The following is a 14,345-nucleotide window of genomic DNA, read 5'->3' as shown; positions in this document are numbered from 1 at the left end:
CACTTGGTCTGTGCACGCTTTACTCTATAGTAGTATATAACGAACCCTAATACACGACAGGTGCGTTGGGCAGGGGGGGGGTCCTTATTCAAGGAGATACTTACTCTAAAGTAGCGCAATTACTTCGTGTTTCTGAAAATTTCAGCTTCGTCAAGAAACCGCCCCCATTTCACGGTAACAGAGAGTCGAGGGAAAATTTAAACAAGCATTGCGGTAAAAAAACAAAACACAAAGTTTGCTACTCGATACACATCGCTCAGTTCAGTGTCCAGTAGAAAATTTTATAGAGGGAGTAAGTTTCTAGAGAAACTATGATGCTGTGTCGGGTAGGGGTGTGGGGAGGGGGGGGGGGGAATAACAAGATATTTTGGTTTCATCACGAATGACTGAGTTGATAATTTGACCAGCCATCGTGGAGAGTTATTAAAGGCTGACGTCTCGAGCGTTGGCCCTTCGTCAGAGCACTGAGGTCCGGTCATCGACATTCATAATTCTGATTTCTGCATTCTTTCATGAAGGCTTTCTCTCGATGTTGAAGGCCTTTTCATCAACATTCCCCTCATCGAATATATCGACTTAGCGGTAGACTATATTATTAAAGGAAACCCAGATATCAAATTAGGACGGGAAAATCTTACTAAGTTATTTTTCTTTGCCACTGCCAAAATGCAGTCATGTTGTGAATTAAAAGGACTTTAACCCTTAAACTCTCATGAGTGACCAAGACATAATTTTTCCTTACAATATCAATACAATATCAACTAGATAAGTGATGAGAATAAAGAAAAATATTCTTTCGAGGATAATTAGTTGATCCACTACTAAATTCTCTGAACCAACATTATACGAATTGTATGGTTGAAGGTAGGGAGAACTACAAATTTGATCTGGGAGATAAAGGGTTAAAGAAGTTGAATTCGCTTTTCTCTCCAAGAAACACTTAATAGATATAATGATTATTCTAGAAATTAACATTGACTGACAGGAGGCCTTCAAAACAGTACATTTGCTTGGTAATGATTACGAGATTAAATTGCTCTATCTATATTTTTATCTGAAACTAAACTTCAATCAATACTCAACTGTGTCGAGTATTGATAGTGTTATAGAATCTAAAATTATGTTCTTTCACAAAGGAGCCATTTCTTGGATCCCAAAAACACCCGTTTGTCCCGCTCCAGTACGAGTCAGTATGCATATGTTGTCTATCCCGCTCTACAAGCATCCCCGAGCAATCCGCACAACTTTGTCCTCGAAGCGAGATGTACTCATACTTCCGTCAGCGATCCTGATTAAAAAATGTTAGGATGTTCGTGGCCTCACCATTCTCAATCCAAGGTCGTTTGTCGAAATTTTTTTGGATCATAGCCGCTAAAACACTGACAAATCCGTATCATTCACAGACAATAACGTTTAAACTTTCTTAGAATGTGAAGAAAACTAATATACGGAAAGAAAAACCGAAATTTACGTATTCAGTGGCTTTGGTAATGGCATTTCTCGTGGCTGAGAACGAAAATCGACAACTTGAAGATTTGCCACAGGCCGATGTTGGCTGTGTACCTAAAAGATTTCTTCTGTCGGTAAGGACCAAGTCAATACTTGAGAGTTTTGTGTATTGAAAATTACGCTCATCGTTTGTTTTTGTAGTCTTTCAACGCTTTTTTCATCTCGAGTCTTAGCGCCAACGCACTTTACGATTTTTACTCGGGGATTGTCGATCCTTTTACTTTCATTCATTAATAAAGTTGACTTTTCTTGTTAGTAAAGGGCTATTGTGTTTATATGATAAACAAAATAATACATGGTTGCTTGTGGATATGAAATTTCTCTTCTCGTGTTCAACTCGACCTCTCATTCGTTCGCTGCGCTCACTCGTGAGCTATCGAGTTAAACACTAGAAGAGAAATTCCATATCCACGCGCGCCTATGTATTATTCTCTATTTATCAACTGAGTTGATGTTGTAAATTGGCCACCGTAAAGGGTTTCTAAACATCAGCTTAGAAACTCTTTACGGAGGCCAATTTACCTTAGCAACTCATTTGATAAAACCAAGTTATCTTGTATTATACCTCACCAACGCAGCACTGCCCGTCGCGCTGAAACGGAGTACGGCGTAAATATTGCTTTCTCTACTTCTAACCCTCGGTTAGCACACTGGCGCTTCTTCGCTTTTTCGTGCTGCCTGAGTATCTTATCTGGATCCATATATCTATAGGAGTCTACATTTGGGTGACAAATTCTCACACCAAAAAAAAGCCGAGCTCTGCCTCTACCAGAATCCCTTAGCAACTGTAATCAGCTGCACTAGAGCTTTTAAAGTCCTTTTATTTCACAAGACCACTACAATTATTGTGGAAAAAAATTTATTTTTCATTTTTCCTCTTGGCCTCGATGAAACATAAACAAAAAATGGTTCAAATGGTTCCTTAAAAGGTACTCATAAACTCACAGATATTGAATTTCCAAGTCTCCTCGGCTTCATATGCAAAGAAATAAACGAGGACAACACAGATCCTGCGACGGCTTCTGTCGAGCCTGTCCTACCTGAACAGCGGTTGAGTTTGTCCCTAAATTTTGCCTTTGCCTGAGTCCCGCCATTTTTTGATTTCCCTCTTTTTGCTCATTTCCATTAATAAACTCTCACGTGCAGGCTACGTATCTATGTGTCTATCTTGGAACTGAACAAAAATATGTACTTGTTGATTAAGTGAGAAACTGGACGGGAAATGCTTGGCCCGAGGTCATGAAGTACCAGCTTCGCGGCCGGCTCGGTCCATTCCGGCTTCAAACCAAATCATGCTATTTTTAGCATTTAACCCACGATTTTTTTTTCAATATTTACTAGGACGAAAATCTGTATCGTCCTAAGTAAAGTTTCAGCAACAAATTTCATTCTCTTGTTTACTCGTGCAGTTAGATGCAATATCGGCGTGGGCGTCACTTTTGGGAGAACATGTTTGGCTGGTGTAAATGGGGCATTGGTAAGTTAAGGTATACTCTGAGTAAACGAGGAAAATAGTAAGGCCTAGTGATTCATTTCAAACAATCCAAGTATAGAATTTAAGAATTGAGTTTGCAACAGAAGTTCGAATTCAGATGTTCGCAAAAGTTACAAGAAAGTTATTTTTACTTCAGGGCTGATGTTTATTTCGAATGTAGACGTTAGATCAACGCACGTCAATTCTAGCTGTCTGAACAGAGTTTTGGAACAATTGTTTACCGAAAGCGTGGAGTCACAAACATTTTTGTTATAAATTTCTAACGACTTCCTGCTTGAGAGCAGATCCTTAGCGTGACCTCATGAAATTTAAATGATCCGGCCGTTAAAACTAAATACACTCCTTTCAACTAAGGTTTCAAACATTTACCTTCTTGCTAAAGACAGCCAGAACCAAGACAAAGCTCTCTTTTTAGTGCAGAAAAAGGCCATAGTACGATGTATGAAAGATGGAATCTGCGATAGACCCCTGAAATAATTATAAAGTGTGAATAAAACGTAGACTCTAACATCTTGGGCCCAAAGATGTTCCTATAACATGAGCTTATTAAACGTTCATGGATTCCTTCGGTAACAAAAGGAGAGAATCTGATTGGCTGAAAATTGTACGTGGAGGAAGGGATCAGGGATTTTTCAAGACCTCTCACCGCCGTTTGGGTTTAGCTTGCTCACAGGCTAAAGTGTTCGGGTCTCGCCTTGGGGCACAGCCACCTACTGTACCATCAGCAGATGCTTATGAAGAAATGTTCATATGAAACCCCCGAGGGATTAAAACATAGTCAAGCGGGAAAAGGTTTCATTTGGAGCAGTGAGCTGTGGTACCAGGCATCCATATCATAAATTAGTCAACGTTTCTTCTTGCATCGATTCTTGGAGCATGAGCTGGCTCGTCAAATTTAAATGCTTTTTTTTCTCGAAAAGCAAAAACTATTGGCTGAAACATGAAGAAAAATTGTGTCGTTATTCATCCGACCAGCTAGGGGGTGGAATTATGACCGTGAAATAACTTTGCTGATTCAATTGATAAAACTAAATTCCGCTACAGCTATCTTTGTAAAGAGCAAGATTCTCGAGACGGAGTAAATGACCTGCTTAGTTTACTTTCTTATGGAAATCAATTGGAAAGCTGGAAATTCTGGGAAAATTATACCTTAGCAAATTGTTTTCGACACTTCCGTATTTTAATTTTTATGGAGCAAACACGTTTTCCCTTGAAACAAAGTTTTATTATTAGTTGAAAGTATTAAACACCATGCTCTTCCACCGACGCAGCACCACAGTTTTTTAGAAAGTTACCCCCTTTATTCATTTACGTTTTAAAGCTGTTTTGCAAACACATTTTGAGATTGTTTCCTTCGTTAAAGTTGCTTTAATTGATGTTTGAAAATCGGTAGATTAAAGAGAATTTATCTGTAAAAAAGAAAAAAAAAATTGTTGACTTCCAATTTAGCACAATGAAAATTAAAGTTAATAATGACTTAAACCCTATGTAAAATTCTAAGTTTTTTGTTGTTAATTTTTATTCATTTTAACGTGGTTTAGCGTAACTGAACATGTTTTACTAGTGTGAATGGGGCATAAGTAAATTAAGGTATATTATATGTAAACGAGGAAAATATTAGAGCGTAGTTATTCATTTCAAAAGTCAGGCGGGAAAAGGCTTCACTTGGAGCAGTGAGCTGTGGTACCAGACATCTATATTATAAATTAGTCAACGTTTCTTCTCGCTTCAGTTCTTAGAGCATGAGCTGGCTCATCAAATTTACATGCTGTTTTTCTCGAAAAGCAAAAAACAATTGGCTGAAATTTAAAGAAAAATTGTGTCGTTATTCATCCGACCAGCTATGGGGTGAAATAATTTTACTATAAATACGGGTGTAAAGCACCAGTGTTTTATGAAAATTAAGTTTTCATCGAGGATCAAACATTACAGAGGGACTCTCAGGAACAAAAGTTAGGTTTGGCATCATTAATTTATGTAAGGAAAGTGTTCAAACAAATGTATACAAATAGTACAGTAGGCGAAGTGCTATACTAGTGATATTCATGGTTATTACATCAAGTTCGGAGAAAACTCAAGCATCATGTCTTAGAACTGAAAATGTGACCTAGAAAAGAACATATCCCTCATTCTTGTTTAAGTGTGATTTTATATTTATAAGACTGGTAAGATTTGGTCATCTTTATGGAAGGCTGAGATATGTAGTAGGCATAAGTATTCTTCATCCTTGTGTAAATTTTTTAACCTGATAGTTTGTTCAGTTTTTCTCGTGAAACTTAGACTCATCATCATCATTGCAACGTTAGATGGTCCAGTTTACTTTGAAAAATTTTACGTTACATATATATATATATATATATATATATATATATATATATATATATATATTTGTTTTATTCTATGTTTATATTTATTATTTTTATACAGGAGAATGTTACGTCTTGCCCTCTCTGCGATCTTCGTCCTTTCACTCTTAAAAACCATTGAGGGAGCCGCAGGTAACAGTTTACAAGTTAATCGACTCAGTTCATCCATTAGTGTATTTTAACTTAGATCAGAGCCACTCCGCTTCTCGTGAATTATTGTTCAAGTACTCATTATTTGCAACTTATCGAGTAAGTCTTGAAGATCCCTCAATGATTATTTTCCTCTCGATTTTGCTTTCAGGAATCTCCTTTATTTAGTTAATGTGTTATAGAGAGCTTGGTTATAGATTGGGGGGGAGAAAAACGTCTTTTACCCATTTTTTAAGTACTAAAAGCAATCTTAAGGTGATTCCTAAAAAGACAAATTTTTGAACAGTGTTTTTAAACTTTCCTTGAATTTTTCCTATCAACCTCTGTTCGAGAACTATAGCATATAGGAGGGATCACCGTGTGTTCTTAAGAGATATGATGGGTCAATCTTCACTTTTGCCTGTGCTGGTAATAATCACGCGCGTACTTGGAAATAACTTTTTGATCTATAATTTATAATAGTAATAGGACCGAATGAAGTTCAATTCGGTCTGTAATCATAGGAGTAATTCACAAAATCGGACGACCGCAAAGCGGGAGTCTGATTTGTTAATCACAGGTATGATTACTGACAGAATTGGACGACAAGAAGTCCTGTTACCAATTAGTCATAGCCATTACAATTTAGGACAAACACCTCCAGTAGGGACAATGTCTAGAGCAAAAAATTTGGAAATTTCCCAGTTTTCTTTTCAGGGTAAGTGGTTGTTGCTATGGTTATTGTGTTCAATTCTGTGACTGGTGGATTTAGCTGAGTGGACTTAGTATGATTGGTACAACTTCGATCGAAGTGCGCCAATCACGACAGACCACCATGATATATAATGCCGTGCCACAACCAGTCGACCCCATCGCCTGAAGAAGACTTGCAGTAAGCAGTCGAAACGTTGCCTTCCACATCAAGTGACCTTGTTGTGAGACAACAGAACAAACTTATAATATCATCAACTTAGTACAACTGTCCGATTATAGGTGTCCAATTACAGCCAACTGTCCGATTACGACTGTACAGAGTGATTATTGAGATATAAAGCAGCCAATGCACCAATCACATTTGAGGAAATTGTAATGGTCATGATTAATGGGAAAATCACGCAATTTCAAACGACATTGACGCAAAACGTTCCTCGAGTCGTTGCTTACAAGGTCATAGTTTGCATCCTTGAGTACGGGCTTCGTGCACGCTTTTAGCTATATCCCTTTTTTCTTTCTGATATTTCTTTTTATTTAATTCTTTTTATTTAAAGGGGATGATTTGTACCCGTAGATTATGCAATACAAATTACAGGCCACCGTGCTCGCTCATGAGCAAAAGACCATCGTACTTGTTTACATACTTCCGTAAATTTTCACTGATAAGCAATTTAGAGAGTTAAATATTTACTAATGACTAAAGTTTACATTTCACTTGAAAAAACCGATTTGCACGAATGGTGCGATATTTCTTTGCTTACCTATTTTTGACTTTTCCCGAGCAATTTTCAAAGGGCCATGACTAATGTTATTGTCACGAGATGTCTAGGAGTCTTAGAAACCAGCAACGAAACCAGCCTCGAAAGTCCGAAACCAGTTATATTTAACGAAAATGACACTGACAAGATTTATCATGAAGACATTTTCATGGTATTTTAGAGAAGAAAAAATCCCAGATTGAAGAATTTCAATTGATCTTCTCAAACGACGAGAGGTAAAAATCTCGGGACTGCTCTTCGAAAGAATAATTAGTGTGTCTACTAATTTTAACTCATCTCTTCCAATCAAGAGTATACATTTGAGGCCGCCTCTGATATTGATGCCTACAGTGTTCCAGCAACATCGGCACTTGCGCAATCGTCTGTACGGTATAAAGATGGATCACATTAAATGAAGTGGACTTGGGCCAGTGGAGATACAATGACACATACCTTCTCCCCAGCGGTAAGTTTTAACCCTTTGCACCCTAACATCAGTATGTATTTTCTCCATTTACCTATTTTGAACGCATATTTAATATTTAGCCTTAAATCTTCAGCTAGCTAAGGAAATAGAGATTAATACATGGGCGCGCGTAGATATGGGATTTCTCGTCGAGTGTTTAACTCGATAGCTCACGGGTGAGATGTCGAGTTGAACACTCATATAAACACAATAGCCCTCTACTAAGAAGAAAAGCCGAATTCATTAATGAACGAAAATAAATGAATCGACAATCCCCGAATAACAATCGTTAAGTGCGTTGGCGCTGACTCTTATAATGGAAAAATGCGTTGAATCATGATTACAAAATCAACAATGGTCGTAATTTTCAATTTTCAAAATTCTAATTTACTGACTTTGTCCTTACCGACAGAAGAAGTCTTTCAGGTAAACGGCCAAAATCGGCCAGCAACAAATCTTCTAGCTGTCGATTTTCATTCTCAGCCGAGAGAAATGCTAACACAAAAGCCACTGAATACGTCTAAAGAAATTTGAACCCCACTGTCTGTCAGCAATTCTTTTTTTTTTTAGTGTTCTAGCCGCCATAATTTGAGGAATCTCCAACAAAGGACTTGTATTGAGAATCGTGAAGGTTTTGCCCTTCATTCGTCAACCTGACCGAGTGGCGCCAAAAGCGAATGACGTGTCAGCAGCTGATTGGCTATATCAACACACGTGGAAAAAATACGATATTTTTTCACGTGTGTTGTTACGGCTTTTCTCAGAGCCGGAAATCCCTGTACAACACCGCAGTTTATGTGATAAAATAATTTAACATGTTTTACAAACTTATTTTGTCAATCTTGGCAACCCCCCACCCCACCCCCCAAATCAACTAGTTATAAAGATGCAATTTGTTACCTGGTGAAAGATAAACTCAAAAAATTAGTGCATAGTAAGTAAACAGAACCAATTTTAAAGCTACAAATGTATGCCAGGTTTGTGTACAAGTGTCTGTGATGTGTTCATTAAAAATAACTGAGATCATAGATTAACTGCAACATACATTTCAGATTTCAGGAAATGAGCTTAAAAAGGGAGGGATTCAGTTGTGGCTTTACAACACTTATCCACGCGCAGGAGAGAACTTGAATGTCTCTTTCCAAAATAATGCGTCCACCACTGTTACTGTATCACAGTTCAACATTAAGCTGAATTTTAAGGTAAGGGGCTAACGTTGCAAAACAGCTGTTAAATTCCTGTGATCGAATTCAATTTTGCAAAGTGCATTAGATTGCCTTTGTACACCTTGATGATGTGTATGAGCATGCTTTGAAGTGTAGTAGATGTTTCCTCTATCAGTGCGGCATTTACAACTACGGCATTGGAAATGTTTCATAGCAGTAATGTAAAACATTGATTTTTATTCACGTTTGAAGTATGATCATGAATGGACATGAGAGCCTGGAAATAGGCCTTTAACTCTCAAGATCTGATTGTTAATTCCCCCCTCTAGCTGCTAGACATTTCCTTGTAAATTTGTTGCAAGAATTTGGTGGGCGATCAAGGTAATAACTTGTACCTGATGAGTTTGAGTATTCTCACTACCTGTTTGCTAGATAATGTATGAATATTGTAGGGACACAAAATCTACTGCTAGAGTAGAGCACATTACTGCGAGAATCACTTTCCTTCAAATTAACTCATAGTAAGTTAGGGTTGATGTAGGTTTGGGGAGGGGTAGGTGCCCAGTTGCTCAGATACTGACATTGATGCGATAATTCATACAATTTCATTCCTGGAGCTCATGAAATTAAGAACTGGTAAGTTTTGAGCTCGTTAAGAAATAAAGAAAGACGTTATTCGTCTTGTCACGAGCGTGGGACAAAGAATAAATTCCGACTCCCGATGAGGAACCGAACCTCAGACCTTCAAATTCCGTCCTCCGACGCGTGTCATATGAACTTCGTAATAGAGCTCGCTCACCATAGAGTCTCTGTGGCTCAGTGGTCTGTTTAAGTTAAGCTTTGGCGAGAATGGGATATAACTAAACTCTTGTATTTTTCAGGTTGGAGCGATGGTAGTGGTATTGGTACTTTGGATCATGAGATGAACAATGCCGGTGCAGGTTTTATGAATGCAGTCTTCCTCCTGAGGAAGGAAATCACCGCCGCTGGTAAAATCGATGATTATGTGGCTACAATGAAGTGGTACAACGAGTTTGGAGAAGTTTATCAAGACCCGTTTGAATATGCTGGTATACAACTGCTGATCGTATGAGAACCGTTTCAGTATTCAGGCAAGATGTTTTTCATGTCAGTTCCTTATGTGACATATGTTTTTTCTAAGTATGCGTTACTTTTGTTTACTAATACAAAACTGTGTGAAAATTGGGTAAATTTCCAAAGAAAACTGTGGTGCTGCGTCGATGGGGGTAATCCAAGATAATTTGATTCATCAACTGAGTTGGCAATGTTAATTGACCACTGTAAAGAGTTTCTAAGAGCTGACGTTTCGAGCGTTAGCCCTTCGTCAGAGCCAACAGTGGCCTAGTAGTTTCAAATAGTGAGGCCCTGGTTTCGAATTCTGATGGGGTCATTGTGTTTTGTCTTTGTTAATTGTCGAAGGTAATCCAGGATTTCTTTGTTTTTTTCCTGCTTCACGACACTCTGTGATTGGTCGAGAAAACTTGTGCTACCACTCAACCAAACAGATGCAAGACGAACGCCAGGGCCAATAGGGAGTTGGTCAATTGCGCCTTTCCGCGCTTCAAGAAGTTAGCTTCGATTTAAGTTCGAGTCCTTGCTGCCCCTTGTGTCCTGATTGGCCACTGTGATCACCTTTGTGTCGGTTTTATCACATCCAGTCGAAATGCGCTCTGTTGTTAAACTCAACATCACGTTTCGGAAAACGGATTAGATCGATAGAGATACTTAAAGCTATGTTTCTCGGGGGCTACGCCTCAACGTCATAAAATATTCAGTCTACGTTTTTTAAGTTTGTAATCTGCAATTATTTTGAATTAACTTCATCCTGAGACATTCTTCCATCTTCTACCGTTACGAAACTTGTATTTAAACAATCCGTTTTAATCTCTCCATCCTCAACTATTCCCTTTTGCTGCCTTCTTTTTCCCTTCTTATGTTTATTGTTTTTGCAATTATTGTGGAATCATGTCCTTTTAGACCATTGCTCTGCCACTCGATATGCGCGTAGAAATTTATGAAATATCTTGCACGAGCAAACTCATTTATCATTAAGTCAACTGTTAAAAAAATAAAGACGTTCAATCCTCAGCCTTATGTGCGCTGGCTCTTTCTTTTGCAGGTTGTTTACCGTCCTAATGATGCCAAATACAACAGATGCCAAAAGCTTGATAAAATTCGTGACATGGAAGAACTTGTCGCATGGTACGCCAACGCACTGTCTCCTAATGAAGGTTTCGCAGGAGTTTCAAATCCTGATTACCTTGGATTCCATCACAACTGCTATTATGCCTCTGCTTACACTCCGCATGCCATCCATTGTGGTGCACTTATCGCGTTTCTACTCAGTGGAACACCATTTAGTTTGAGTAAGAATGAGCTTCTTACAAGGGAAAGTAAAGTGGGGACAAAAAAAAGAGCCACTGCTTACCTACCCCTCTGCAAAACCGACGTTACCCCTAATTTGTTATTAGTTGACCGTTATTGGGGAGGAGTAGGTGTGCAGTTTCTCTGATACTAACATTGATCCAAAGAAACCGTTGGTTTGAGATATGCTCGAGAAGTCTAATTTTCCGGTTGTGGCTAGTACTGGAAAGGACTCCTATCAGTAGCAATTTGGTGTATACGTTGATTTTAGGAAAGGAGTAATTGTATTTTGCAATTAGAGTTTGAGTTGTGTTTTTTTGTGGTTTTGGTTCAAAGGTGAGGACACAAGCCAGCATATTAAGAAAGGTCTTGAGACCATGAGGATTGTTGCCGTTAAATACTCAACTCCGAACAGTGTATGTGGTCGATTTCCAGGATTTTACCATGCAGTTTTGGCCAAGAATTTTCCTGCCTATGCTTACGCCGGTGCAACTGCTCCCAGTTTGAACGATGATGAAAGTCTGGGTGAAATTACTGCTCTCGACAGTGATAAGATCAAAATGTTTTTACGACTTAATGATGCAGGCAATAAGGATGTTAGCGATTACTTGGAAGATGGTACGATATTCACAAGTATCTATTACCTAAACTCTATTGGTTCGATCAACATCATGGAGGAAATAAGCTCTAAAGCTGCCTCGATGAGTATAACGGCCGAAAGCTCGCCCCAGGGATTCTGGAAGAAAAATTATGCTTCTTTAGTGATTGCACGAAGAGAAAATTGGGCGGTAACAATGAAAGGCTTCAACAAGTATGTCTGGGACTACGAGGCTTCAAGCAATCAAAATGTTTATGGTCTTTATCAGAGTCATGGAGCACTTCTCGTTGCAAACAGCGAGGCGTCACTTAAAACTCTGGATATCGATAATGGTTGGGACTGGACGCGACATCCGGGCACTACAACAATAAAAATGGATCTTGAACGGTTGGTTAGCCTGCAGCGTAGGTAAGTAACGATATTCCGTTCGCTCAAATCCGTTTTTATCGTTTGACTGGCTTCTCGAGCGGGCAGATCAAATGGAATCGCATGTTCTGATTGGTTACTTTAGCGGGCAAGATAGGTTCATATTCCCTGTTGGGGATTGCCCTCTTCGATCCCGTGGACTGAAAAATCTCCCTGTTACCGCTTTTCCAAATTTGTAACTCTTTGGAAATTATTCGATGTGAAGAAGTTTCGTTTAAGGCTCTTTTTAACAGCAACAACAACAGCAATAACAACAACAACAACAAATGTCATGTACTCTATATCAAGTTTTAACAATGTATTGAATAGAAAATAATAATTAATTATTGGTATGATATTAAGAGGGTAACAGCACCCTGAAATAACTAAGGAGCTAAAAAAGAGGGAGTTGTAGATTCATCCCCCCACCCTGCCAAAAGGTAAGTACGTTTTGATAGGAAAAGATAAAAACGTGGCTCGAGTGCCAAATAGCAAGGTCCCCACTCACTGAACTTAGGTTTCCAGAAACCTTATGCTTAATATTAAAAAAACTGGTCCATACTTAGAGTGCGTGTTTCGAATTATCGATGCAACTCTAACTTCTTGCTTTTTGAGTCCTCTCCAAACTTCCCAGTGCATCCGTAACTCGATATACGCATAGTTAAAGCGTAAACCAATTCTTTAATATTATCATAAGGCTTAGGTCGATATAAAACTGTGTGTGCTTTTTTCTGTCCAATGGAAATGCACCCCCACCCTTTCAAAGTATCCAGTGGGCCGGACAGGAAACATGTTACGTGTTTTTGCTTTACACGTGTATTTTTGCTTGTGTATGTTTATGTTTATACATGTGTATGTATGTTTATCATTATAGTAGTATTGTGGGCGCATATGGTACATAAAAAATCAAAGAAGAGTATTTTGTACCACGTAGGACAAATGAACCAGTTATATCATCTGACATTTGAACTGGCTCCACAGATATTTTCAACCCAGGGAACTTGCGGGCGGATTGACTTTGATTGGTGGCGGTAATTATGCTACGGGGGTCTTTGGAGTGAATTTCTCACAGCCCAGTTATCAGTTTCCAGCTGGTTCCTTTCAACTTAACATCACCTTGGATTTAAGAAGAGCGTGTTTTTCACAGATTTTGCCGTGATTTGTCTTGGATCTGGAATCACAACAACCATGAGCTCGCCCAATATAACTCAGGTACATTTAATTGTCTCTCTTTCAATTGAAACGAGTTGATTGAAAGATTTGTTTTCGTGTAAACGTGGCTGCAAATGGTGTCGTCCTTTTTATACCAAGTTTTTGATTTATTGATTTTAACAGCCTTTTTCGGTTCCCTTGACAATAGATTCAAAAGGAATCAGTTATTTTTCAAAATTTTTTCATCAGGTTTTTGACATACTGCGCTCTGCTTCAAATTTGTTAGAATTATGATCAAGGGGTTTGCGCGGTGGACTTCTGTTTAAGAGGTCTGGGTCTGAGTCCTGGGAAGGTCATTTTGTTGAGTCTTTTGGCCAGATACTTAAATTTTTTATTGCCTCTCTTTTCACAAGGGTATAAATGCGTACCTGTAAACTGTTAATGGATTTTAGGGATAGATAGATAGATAGATAGATAGATAGACAACTTTATTTAAAGTGAATGAAGGGGTTAAGTTTCTAAAGAAACTGTGGTGCTGCGTTGGTGGGAGAGTGTAACAAGGTAATTTGGTATTTTCAACTGAAAATACTTTTTTTGAAAAGAAAAATATATATGTGTATATATAGAAAACTGAATACTTCTCGTTTTTATATGCTTAAGAAGTTGCTGGTTATTGTATGTTATCCGGAAGCGAGTTCCATTTCTTAGCCGCAATTTAAACCATGTTTTGTGCCATTAACCCTTGGTAACATAAGTATACCGTGGCCTCTTAGATTAAACTTGTCTTTCCTTGATTTCGTTAAATCGCCTTTACTAGTTAGTGCACGGCCATGTAAACAGCTATTTCTGGTGGACTGGATGCCAAAACTACTTCTAGTCACTTCATGCCTCAGAAACTAGAGGCCCATTTCTCGAGAGTCCCAGCACTTAACGAGCCCTTAAAGCTGTTCTGTTGTTATTCAAGATGGGGGTTTTAAAACTTTTGAAAATTATACAATAAAACCATCAGATAAAGGAACAAAATAGACTCGTTAGGATGTCAGAACCTGCTTTTATATTCTTTAAATTTTGATATTGAAATATGGCTTTGGGCGCGTTCAGTAAACGAGACCTTCGAGAAACGGGCCCCAGGATAGGTTGAAATTGGGTCAGTGTTTTAAAATGGTGAACCATTCAGTCGCATCAATCATGCTATATCCTTT

The 14,345-nt window shown here is 38.4% G+C and overlaps 1 protein-coding gene across 1 annotated transcript; it reads left to right on the top strand.

Moving 5' to 3' along the window:
- Positions 1–9,223: 9,223 nt before the first annotated feature.
- Positions 9,224–11,998, top strand: LOC131778612 (chondroitin sulfate ABC exolyase-like). Its single transcript, XM_066158895.1, is given in 6 exon segments — positions 9,224–9,239; positions 9,485–9,675; positions 9,678–9,715; positions 10,744–10,778; positions 10,781–10,990; positions 11,325–11,998. Coding segments are annotated over 6 exon segments (1,164 nt in total).
- Positions 11,999–14,345: the final 2,347 nt, after the last annotated feature.

This window comes from Pocillopora verrucosa, chromosome 12 (genome assembly GCF_036669915.1).
Source record: "Pocillopora verrucosa isolate sample1 chromosome 12, ASM3666991v2, whole genome shotgun sequence".
Taxonomy (NCBI): Eukaryota; Metazoa; Cnidaria; class Anthozoa; order Scleractinia; family Pocilloporidae; genus Pocillopora; species Pocillopora verrucosa.
This window is presented reverse-complemented; position numbering and strand designations above follow the sequence as displayed.